Source organism: Canis lupus, chromosome 16 (assembly GCF_003254725.2).
Source record: "Canis lupus dingo isolate Sandy chromosome 16, ASM325472v2, whole genome shotgun sequence".
Taxonomy (NCBI): domain Eukaryota; kingdom Metazoa; phylum Chordata; class Mammalia; order Carnivora; family Canidae; genus Canis; species Canis lupus.
Genome location: NC_064258.1, coordinates 27449117 through 27461315, shown reverse-complemented (window position 1 = coordinate 27461315; position 12199 = coordinate 27449117). Strand labels below are relative to the sequence as shown.

At 37.3% G+C, this 12199-nt stretch overlaps 1 protein-coding gene across 1 annotated transcript in view; it reads left to right on the top strand.

The window, feature by feature from the left end:
• ADAM9 (ADAM metallopeptidase domain 9) overlaps positions 1 to 12199 on the top strand; it is a 138347-nt gene that overhangs the window by 72276 nt on the left and 53872 nt on the right. Inside the window, exons 13-14 of the mRNA XM_025434316.2 lie at positions 5621 to 5713; positions 7010 to 7205. Coding sequence (XP_025290101.1) covers positions 5621 to 5713; positions 7010 to 7205 — 289 coding nt within the window. The remainder of the gene's footprint in view (positions 1 to 5620; positions 5714 to 7009; positions 7206 to 12199) is intronic.

Sequence of the window (12199 nt, the reverse complement as noted above, 5' to 3'; positions counted from 1 at the left end):
CAAAAAGACTGTGTCAATTTGCACTTCTACCAATAGTGTATAGTGGCATTCGGTGCCCCCTATAGTACAGTCTTTCCAGCAAAGAATAATAAATGCTAGAGATACTGTTTCTTTCTTAAGATATTGTTTCGGTTTTTAATCTTTTTGCATGCTAAATAAACTACGTGCATATTTTTTTCTGTGAATTACCAATTTCTATCCCTTGTCAGTTTTTCTGTTGGGTTATTCATTCTTTTATTTTTTATGTTTTTTAAATGCTACCCTTTTTAAAAAAAGATTTTATTTATTTACTTGACACAGAGAGAGAGAGAGAGAGAGAGAGAGCACAAGCAGGAATGGCAGGTAGAGGGAGAGGGAGAAGCAGACTTCCTGTTGAGCAAGGCACTTGATGTGGGGCTTGATCCCAGGACCCTAGGATCATGACCTGAGCCAAAGGCAGATGCTTAACCGACTGAGCCACCCAGGCATTCTTTTAAATTGATTTTTAGCAGCTAATGTATTGTGGGCAAAGTCCTTTGTTTTGTATATGTTTTAATATTTTTCCTCTATCGTTAGCTTACCATTTAGCTTTTAAAAATTAATTAACTTTGTCTTTTAGGGCAGTTTTAGGGTCACAGGAAAGTTGAATGGAAAGTACTGAGAGTTCCCATATACCACCACACACAACCTCCTGTAGTATCCCCATACTGCAGCATAATGGGACATTTGTTACAGTCGGTGACTACATTGACACATCATTATCACCCAAAGTTTACCTTAGGGTTCACTCTTTTCTTCCCCCAGTCTATGCTTTTTAATTATAATTTTAATTCATTTCCATTTTGTGTTCTATTAAATTTTTTCCAGTTTACAATTTTTCTTCTCTTTTGATTTCTTTTTCTGTTCACTATTTATTTTTTAAGTTTCTATTTAAATTCCAGTTAATATACATGTAATGTTAGTTTCAGGTTTATAATATAGTGATTCAACACTTCCATACATCATCCTGTGCTCATCGTACTAAGCACACTCCTTAATCCCCATCACCTATTTATCCCATCTCCATCTACCTCCCCTCTGGGATCAGTTTGTTATCTACAGTTAAGTCTGTTTCTCGGTTTGCCTTAGGATTCACTCTTGACGTTTAGCTTTCAATAGGATGTATTTTATTATATTGAAATTTGAAATTTAAATGCAGGAAATTTATCAATTTTTTTCCTTTAGATTTTTCTGAATTTTGTATTTTGACTAGGCTTGTAGTACCCTTATTTCAAGATTGTCATCATAACCCCTTCCATAATTAGCATTTTTATAATTGAAAATTTTTATATTAGCTCTTTGAGGAGGGTCATGTGGAATAAGTTAGGGCATTAATTTTTATCCACTAATGATCAGTTGTTGTAAGACCTTTTTAAATTGTACATTTATCATAAATAAAATTCCTGTGTACATAGTTTATTTCCTCCTTCTTTAATCTTTTATGAAGCCATATGTCTTACACAGTGTTTTTGAAAACAGTTTAGCAGCTTTATTGAAGTATAATTGATATACTGTTAAGGAAACCAAACTTGGACTTAGATAACGAAAGACTTTGTTCAGAATAAAGGCTATTGTAATAGGAAGAATGCTCTGATCTCAGAATCTGAAAGCATCTCATAGTCAAATAAGGAAAGGTTTTTCTTTTAAAGGGTCAGGGTGGGGCTCCCTGGGTGCCTCATGGGCTCCCTGGGTGGCTCAGCAGTTTGGTGCCTGCCTTTGGCCCAGGGCATGATCCTGGAGTCCTGGGATCGAGTCCCATATCGGGCTCCCTGCATGGAGCCTGCGTCTCCCTCTGCCTATGTTTCTGCCCACCCCCCATGTCTCTCATGAATAAATAAATAAAATCTTAAAAAAAAAATAAAAGGTCAGGGTGGGGGCAAGCAGAATCTTTAAGAGGAAGCTGGATAAGCAAGGGGAAATGACCAGTGAGGTCTGATATAAAAGTGTTCTGCTGTGGTCAGCTGATTTCCAGGAGAAGCTGATGGGAACTGGGGAGGTGACAAGCTCCACTTTTTCTATATGGACGAGCAGAGCTCAGGGGCCTGTAGGAGAGGGAGAAGCTTTATTAAAAAATTTAAAAAGAATAAGAGCAAAGAATAAGAAAAGGACAATTGTAAGCACTTGGTCAAAAATAAGCTGCATATATTTAAAGCATACAAGTTGATACATTTTGACACATGTATACTTGTGTGAAACCATCATCAGGATCAAGATAACAAACACATCATTATCCCAAAAAGTTCTTTATAACTCTTGGTAATCCCTTCTTTCCATCCCTTCTTGTTCTCCAATCCTCATCCAATCATGGATTTCCTTTCTGGTCATACTTTTCTGTACGTTTCCTAGAATTTCATGTAAATGGAATGACTTTTTTTGTCTAGCTTCATTCCCTCAGCATAATTATTTTGAGATTCATCCATTTTGCTACAGTGTCAGTAGCTCATTTTTTAAATTGCTATTTATCATTGAGTAGTATGGATATGGTACAGTTGGTTTACCTTTTCATCTGTTCATGTAAATTTGGCTCTTTCCAGTGTTTGGCTATCAACACATAAAGCTGCTGTATGTGAATACTTGCAGTCAAGTCTTCATATGGACTCATGTTTTCATTTCTCTTGGGTAAATATCTAGGAGTAAAATGACTGGGTCATATGTTAGGTGGATAACTTTTCAAGAAATTTTCAAACTGTTTTTCAAAGTGTTTGTACCATTTTACATTCACACTGTCAGTGTATGAGAGTTCTAGTTCTTTTACATCCTTGGGGATACTTCATATGGTTGGTCAGTTCAGTTTAGCTATTCTTTTGAAGTGTGTAGTGGTACCTCACTAATGTTTTAATTTGCATTTCCTTAGTGATCAGTGATGTTGAGCATGTTTTCAGGTGCTTATTTGCCATCTGTATATTTTTTTTGATGACATCTCTGTTCACCTTTTTTCCCTAGTTTGAAAATTGTGTGGTTTTCTTACTGAGTTTTGAGAGTACTTCATATATTCTGGGTCTAATCAGATACGTGATTTGCAGATATTTTCTCCCAGTCTGTAGCTCATCTTTAATTTCCTTAACAATCTTTTTTGAAAACTAGAAGCTTTACATTTTAAATAAAGCCCATTTTATCAACTTATGCTTATAGGGGCTATGCATTTTTGATGTTATATCTCAGGAATCTTTGTCTAATCTAAGGTTGCAAAGGTTTTCTCCTAGAAGCCTTCTAATTCTAGGGTTTAGTCCATTTAGGACTATGATCCATTTTGACTTAATTCTTTTGTATGGTACAATATTTAAATTAAAGTTCATTTATTTTAAATTTTTTGTTAAAAATAATTATAAACTGATGGGAATTTGCTTTTTGCAAGTTTTCAAACAGTACAAAGAGCCCCATGCATTTTCACCATTTCCCCCAAAGGTGACATCATATGTAGTAGCTGTCATGCAGTATAAAAACCAGGACACTGATGTTGATGCATTAACTAGATCACAGACTTTATTCAGCTTTCACCATTTTTAACTGCATTTGTGTATGTGTGATGTGTAATTTTTTCCCATTTATTGATTTTGTAAGCACCACCTCCATTAACACAGAGAACTATTCTATTGTCACACAAAGAAACTCCCTGCTGCTACTTCTTTGTATTTGCACCCACCCTCAACTCTAGCCCTGATTCCTTCCTCTGGCTACTTCTAATCTGTCTTCTCTCTGTAATGTTGTCATTTCAATAATGTTATATAAATGGAATCATAAAATAAATACTCTTTTGAGACTGACTTTTTTTCCACTAAGTATAATGCCTTTAAGGTCAATCTAAGTTGTTACATGCATTAACATTTCATTTCTTCTTATGAGTATTGTTCCATTGGATGTATTTTACTGTGGAGAACTTGGAATAATGTTTACCACCAGCCCAGAGGTCCTGCCTGGAGTTTGTTTAACTGTTGTTTGACCATGCAGAGTTTGCTTAATCATTTGCCCATTAGAGGACATTTGGATTTTTTCCTAACATTTTGCTATTAGAAATAAAGATGCTACGAATTATATTCCATATTTATCATCAAAGAATTAGAGAAAAATATGGTCTTCATGATCAAAGTGTAAAAATTTAGAGAGAAATGTAAATTATAATAAAGAACCAAATAAAGAACTTACAGAACTAAAAAAGTCCAATAAATGGAAAGTTTTACTGGCTAGAATTAATAACAGTCTAATATGGCAGAAAAGAGTCAATGAACATGAAGCTGATCAAAAGAAATAATCCAAACTAAAGAAAAAATAGAAATGATTAAAGAAAAATGAACAGAGCATCAGGAACATGTAGGAGATATCAAATAGTTTAATGTAACTGTTCGTGAAATCTCAGGAGACTGAGGATGAAAGAAAAAAAAATGACTGAAAACCCCCCTAATTTAGGGATAAACATTGACTTATAATTTCAAAACACCAAAGTAAATCTACACCAGAATCATGACAAAGAAAATTTATGTAGGTATACTCTAATCAAAGTGCTGGGAAAAGAGAAAATAATGAAAGAAGCCAATAGAAAACAAGAGAACAAAGATATTAGTGGCAGCTGATTTTTCCCTGAAACAATAAGGGGGCAGAAAACAATAGAACGGCATATTTACAGTTCTCAGTGGCAGAAACTGTCAACCTAGAATTCCATAGTAGGACAGATATTCTTCAAAAATTAAAGCTTATTTCCTCGCCACTCCTTCTTCTCCTCCTCCTTCTATCCCCTGTCTTATTCTTTCTCCCTCCTTCTGCTTCCCTCTCAAACAATTCAGACCTGAACATGGAGGAAGTGTCCCTTTAGGTGTCAGGTTGTGGGGTTTGGTAGGGGACAATGAGGAGCCATGGAGGCTCAAAGTGGAGTGAGAGAAGCCAGGCAAGATAGAAAGAATGTCCACATAAGGTGAAGACGCACCCATTAGGCAAGTCAGACATTGAGCATGAAGGGAAATGTATCTGTGGATCTTTACTTCCCAGTGATGATTAAACTGTTATGACTGAATGTATCCTCCTTCCCCAAATTTCTGTGTTGAAGCCCTCGCCCTGAGGATAGCTGTAGATGTGGCCTCTAAGTAAGTAATTAAGGTTAATGAGGTCAAAAGGATGGGATCTTGATCTGACAGGGTTAGTGTTCTTATGAGAAGAGACCCAGGAGAGCTTGCTTACTCTCTCTCTGTCAGAACATTTGCACCAAAGATGGGCCATGTGAGCACACAGTGAGAAAGCAGCTGTCTGCAAGCTAGGAAGAAAGTCTTAGCCAAAAGCCAAATTGACTGGAACTTTGAGTTTGGTCCTCTAGCCTGCAGAACTGAGATAATATATTTCAGTTGTTGAAACTACCAGTTCATAGTATCTTGTTATGGCAATTCAAGCCAACAAAGATGCATTGTCTGTATGGTTTCCTTCCTTTGAAAGATGTTGACCTTTAAATAGTTGTAGCTGAAGAGTCACTGATACCTTCCGAAGGATAGTGATTTTCCAGAGAGTAACTGCTAGAGGCTGGTTAGAAAGAAGATTTTAGATCTAGGATAAGACTTTGATTAATGAAAATTGATGACAATGACTTCTTTCTTTATTGACAGTCATTTTCTCTTCACAGGAGTGTGAATCGGACCCTTGTTGTGAAGGAACTACTTGTAAACTTAAATCATCTGCCGAATGTGCATATGGTGACTGCTGTAAAGACTGTTGGGTAAGGAATTCCTCCCTATTTGGAAAAAAGTAGAAAAAGGAAAAACATATATATATCAAAATTTGTGTTTTCTCATCTATAAGAAATTTTATGAAAAATTTTATGCCACTTGTTTGCAAGTTTGAAGTACATTCTTTTATAACAAGTAGTCTTGGGAGACTTTTTTCCTAAGGAGAAACATTTCTTTTTCTTTCTGATTTTGAAAGTAATTTGGGGCAGCTGGATGGCTTGGCTGGTTGGGTGTCTGACTCTTGATCTCAGCTCATGTCTTGATCTCAGGGTCATGAGTTCAAGCCCTGTGTTGGACTCCATGCTAAGCATGGAGTCTACTTTAAAAAAAAATCTATGTTTTTATAAATAATTCAAAAATATCAAAGTATAGAAAGTACACAGTGAAAGATGCTATATCATTTTACTCTCCTCAGGTAGCCATTGTTGATAATTTGTTAACTTTACATAATTTTCTATACACATGTGAATGTGTCTGTATATGTGTATATATAAGCATGTTAACACACATATGCTTATTTTACTACCTGCTTTTTTTTCAATAAGATACCATAGACTTTATCTATCCATAGAGTTATACATGGTTATATAGTTAGTACTGCTTTGTGTGGCTATACCATCCTTTATTGAGTCAACTAATGATGGATATTTAGGTTGCTTCTAATTTTTGTTTAGAAGTGGAATTGTTGGAACAGAGTATGTATCTTAAAAATTTTGACACATTTTAATGTATTTTTCACCAATGTGCCAACCTATACTTCTACTGGCAGTGTAATCAAATGCTTGCTGTGCCAATATTAGTTGCTAGCAAGGGTTATAATCCTGGTTAGTCTGATTGGTAAAAAGTGCTTTTTTTTTTTTTTTAAGATTTTTTTTACTCATTTAAGAGAGTGAGCATGAGCAGGGGGCAGGGGCAGATGGAGAGGGGGAAGCAGATTCCCCACTGAGCAGGGAACCCAATGCAGGACCAGGACCCTGAGATCATAACCTGAGTTGAAGGCAGATGCTTAACCAACTGAGCCACTCAAGTGCCCTAGGTGTAAAGTGCTTTTCAAAATTTAATTTATATTTCTTTTGGTTATCAGTGAGGTTATATTTTTTCATTTTCCATATTTCATGACTTTTATAAGCTTCCTATTGTTGGCCTTTGTTCATATTTCTATTGGGTTATCTAATCTTTTGTTGTTATTAGAACTTTTTATGGATCTAAATACTGTGGCTTCAAATTTGATTAGTTTGTGGAGATTGTCCTGATATTCCTGTTTAATTTGAATCTTATTACCCTAGTTCCTTCCAGGAGGTACTTTGTGCCGAGGAAAAACCAACGAATGTGATGTTCCAGAATATTGCAATGGTTCTTCTCAGTTCTGTCAGCCAGATGTTTTTATTCAGAATGGATATCCTTGCCAGAATAATAAGGCCTATTGTTACAATGGCATGTGCCAATATTATGATGCTCAGTGTCAAGTCATTTTTGGCTCAAGTAAGACATTTTAATTATAATTGATTGCTTTGATTTGATTTGATTTTGTGCTTCAGTTTTTGTTAAAAATGGAAAGAAAACGTTATTGATAAAATTGAAGTTCACCTGTTCTCTCTCCTGTCTTACCTCCCTACTTCCTTCTTCATGAGCAGTCCTGCTTATGAATTTGGCATGTGCAAATTTAGTTGATAATTTTTGCTTTTACTCTCTTTCTTTTTATCACCTTTCTATTCTATGTATATAAACAAAATAAATAAATATACATTTACTTAGTATCATCTTCTAGTTTTAATTTCATATGAATAGTATAGGTATATACATATGGGTCTGCTATTTTCATTGCTTGCTCAAAATGTTTTTGAGGCATTTGATTACAATATCAGTATCTTAATACATTTAGGTCACAGTACATTAGAGTATTACATTATGTAAATAGAATCCATTCTCATACTGATGGATTCTTAGGATGTTTAAAAGTTTTTCCTGTTTTCTCCATTTAAAGTTTTCATTTTTATCAAAGATATATGTACATGTAGATTAAAGAGCCAAATTTTTAAATAAGGTTTTATGAAAAAGTGTACTCCTACCTAATAACCCCATCCCTTGGGGCAACCACTTTTCACTTTTTCTGGTTGGTTATTCTGTTACTTGCTTCAGGTCTTTAGATAATCTCTTATTAATGCCATTTTATGATTTTTCCATTCTAGGTATTAACCACTAATTTCTCACTATGGAAGATGAGAATTTACAATTCTTTCCCTCTTTCAACTTTTGTCAACTCCCATTATATTCTTGATCTTTTTCCATTCTACATCCTTTAATATGGATTAATTATTATGATTTTAGTTAAAGCACTGTGGATTGTTGTGATACTGTGATTTATAATTAGGAAAACATATTTGATCTTCCTCCAGTTCTTGGCATCAAGCTTCTAAAACCCTTGGAATTTCCTAAGTGATAAGAGCTATCAATGTGTCTTCTGTTATGTTAATGAAGTGGCATTTGGAAAGCTCCTAGGTAACCCAAGGATGGGCGCTGGTTGCCCAGGGAATCAACCAGTGTCTTTATTTTATTTTATTTTTTTTTTATTTTTTTTTTATTGGTGTTCAATTTACTAACATACAGAATAATACCCAGTGCCCGTCACCCATTCACTCCCACCCCCCGCGCAGCGGTTTAGCGCCTGCCTTTGGCCCAGGGCGTGATCCTGGAGACCCGGGATCGAATCCCACGTCGGGCTCCCGGTGCATGGAGCCTGCTTCTCCCTCTGCCTGTGTCTCTGCCTCTCTCTCTCTCTCTCACTGTGTGCCTATCATAAATAAAAAAAAAAAAAAAAAAAAAAAAAAAAAAAACCAGTGTCTTTAGAAGGTTGGAACTTTCAGTTCCCTGACCTTCCCTAGGGAGGGAAGAGGGGTGAGAGATAGTTAATCACTAATGGCCTAGGTTTTAATGAACCACACCAATGTAATGAAGCCTCCATTAACAAGCCAAAAGGATAGGGTTCTGAGAGTTTCCAGCTTGGTGAACCAAATGGATATGGATATTCTGGGAAAGGGCTGAATTCAGAGAGGGTATGAAATTTTCGAGCCCCTTTCCTCATACCTTGCCCTATGCATCTCTTCCATCTGGCTGTTTCTGAGTTATATCATTTTAGAATAAATCAGTAATGTTGTAAGTAAAATGTTTCTCTGAGTTCTGTGAGCTACTCTAGCAAATTAACTGAATCCAGGAAGTGAGTTGTAGAAACCTCTGATCTATATGTGATCACAAATACATTCATAACAAAAAGGAAGAAATATTCATGACAATTAAAGTCCTAGTTTCTATAACCAGTCCTGTGGTCATAGCTGGTAGTTTTAACAACCTTCCTCATTATCCATTCTGTATATCCTTTGTCTTCAGCAAGCACCACAGTTAGTCTTGGCTTTTTACCTGTGGAGTGACCCAAACCTTCATTCTTAAGGGCTCTGGGCTATCCAGCCTGGATTGGGTTTCTTTAGTTTTCCATTGGCTTTAATCACAGGGGATAGCAATACTAAGAGTCACCCTAAGGGATCTCCTGTATTCTACTCATATTCTTCTTTACCTCCCTTGTGCAGTAGTGGTCTAGTTTCCTCATGATAGTCAAGATCGGTAACCCCAGCCAACACAGTAACTCTCTTTTTCGCCTGTTCATTCAGAGGTATGAGGAGTATAAAATGTCTGGGTGGTAGACTTAACTTCTAGTTCAGTAGAATCATTGTTGTGTCTCCTGATGGAAGCACTCCTCTCTGGAACTAAGAACTCTAGGCTAGCAGGAACATAAGGTTGTAGGGACAAGAAGCAAAATTTTTGCTAGAGGGCCACTGGGAGAAGTAGTGGTGCCACTTCCACTTATACTTCATGATTCCTGGAGCAATGGGGCTGGATATAACAACTTATCCTTAACTTTTGAAGGAAAATCTAGTTATGTCCCACTCCATGGGCCCCCTGATAATTTGACTGAGGTAGAAGACTCCTGAATTTTTCTCAGCTTTCCTTTCCACCTCTGACATACTTTGTTGTCTTACCAATTAGTCCCCAGTATGGCTATGTCTTGCACATTAGGTTCAATTAGGATAATGTCATCAATGTAATGGGCCAGAGTATATCTTGTGGAAGGAAAAGTTGACCAGCATCCCTGCAGACTAAATTACGATGTAGGGCTGGAGGGTTGCTCTACCTCTGAGAGAGGACAGTGAAGGCATATTGCTGGTCTTGCCAGCTGATAGCAAACTGCTTCTGGTGGTCCTTATTGACCAGGGTGGAAAAAACAGTATCTGCCAGTTCAGCAGCTGCATACCAGGTACCAGGAGGTACGGGGATTTGCTCAAGCAATAGAACCACAGTAGCTACAGCAGTAATTACATATCCCCTTAGGATAACCCACTGTTGTTGTCTAGGATCTGTCTGTCTTCTGCACAGGCCAATTAGCTTAGTCAAACTGGACTATCAGTCGTTGAGGGTGACATTGATCTCTGCAGTGCTTCCTGGATTGTGGTATTTATTGCTTTTGGTTTACTATTTTCCTAGGTAGTGGCAGTTCTCATGGCTTCCACTTGGCCTTTCCTGCCATGGTAGCCCTGACTCCACAGGTCAGGGAGCCAGTGTGGGGATTCTGCTAGCAGCCAATTGTGTTTGTTCCAGTCCCGCATTCTGGAACTGGGGAAGAAAGTAAGGGATGAGTTCGGGGTCCTACTGGGCCCTCTGTGAGTGAGGTGGACTTAGCTGAAGCTCCATTGATCACCTGACCTCTGTAGCTCCCTATTCTGACAGGTAGGCCACCGTGATGTTTTGGGTCTCCTGGATTCAGTGCCAGTTCAGAGCTGATGTTCAGTAGTTCCTGAAAGGTCTGATTTTTCTTTTCCACGGTGCCTAGTTATCATGGTAAAAGGCCATAGGTCCGGTTGGGGAAGGACGGGAGAATGAGAGTATAAATTTGTGGCAGTGTATCAGGGTTCTACCTGAAGGAGACGTGTCCTGTCCTTCATTTAAGAGTTTCTGGGTCTGTAATATGGCTCAAGTTTGGGAATTGATTGAGGGCCCATGTCACCCTTTTTTTCATTTGACCTAGAACTTTTCTGCGTATACAGATGTAGCAAGAATGTTCTGGTAAGCTTCCTCTCTTTTTATTTCTAGGAGCACCATGATCAACTAACCAGTGCCATTGGTCTGTGCAAGTCAGATTTTTCTGATTGCTCTTTTGACTTTTCTATTTGTTAGTACAACAGGAAAATCAAGTTGCTGTACTACAGGAGTTTTGGTGAAAACCCATAGAGAGTTTGCATTGAAGCATGGCAGCACCTTTTGTCAGCTTTATTTTGATTACACACTGATGCTAGCTGTCCCTGCAGTGATAGTCTACATTGTATTCCATTTTATGTTTCATTCCTTGGATTCAAGTGATTAAGGTTCTCAAGGTAAAGGTTGCTTTCAGCACAATGAAGCAGATTGCTTTGTTTGATAATTGACAGTGATGGGTTTATGCCCAAACCATACTGAGATCTTATTTTCCTACTTCTGTTTCTTTCTTGAGCCAGTAGGGAGAGGAACATCACGTTCAATCGAGCAGAGTAAGTGAGCACCAGATGTTTGTTGAGGATTGTCTTTTAAGACAACAGAGAATTACTAACAGGAACTTTCCTGTTTCTCTCCAGAGAGGTACTGGTAAACTATACCCATTATTTATCAGGGTGTGGAACACTTAGTAGGGAATAATATATATTTAATGAAGAAAAGAAGGGAAGAGGAAGGGAGGAAGAAAAAATGGAAAGGAAAGAAGGACCCTAATCTGCTATTTTTATTTTTGTTTCTCTCAGGAAGATCAGTCATGAGTACTATGTTACATTTCTCGGATGCTAGAGTTGTTGACTTTGCCCGGACTTCCTTTGTCTCTAGTTTTGATCTCTAGTTCTTTTATACCCCTTATCCTATGGTGGGTCAGGAAGTGATTGAGTGAAGAGGCTCTGTCAATCCTGATCCATTTTGCAAAAATAGGCAGGTTATCGCAGACTGAAAAATAATTACAGATTCATTTTAATGAGGTAAATACTGTTATTTAGTAAAGATGTGTAGGACCAAGGGAACTACAGTTATTTTGCTTTGTAGAGATTACCTGGAAGTTTAGAGCTCCTTCTGTTCTGTAGAAGGGCCCTGCAAGGGATGTTTGTCCCGGGCAGGTATTTTGCATTCCCTTTCCATGTTGTGTGGTCCTCTGCGTCTTTCTTGTGCCAACTTCTTTTACCTCACGTCCATTTTCTTTTAAACAAAACATAGCAGTAGACGTGTAAGTGAAGGTGAGTGAATTCCTTTCTTTAACACAAAGTGCTGGCATTTTGGTTTAAAAATATTTACAAGTAGAACTTTTTTCAGAATATGTAATTTGTGGGCAAATTGAACATGAAATGATTAAAACATATGTAACATAAGAAAGCAAGAATAGTTTGCTACCTTGTCAGCTGTCATGGCTGTGTGCC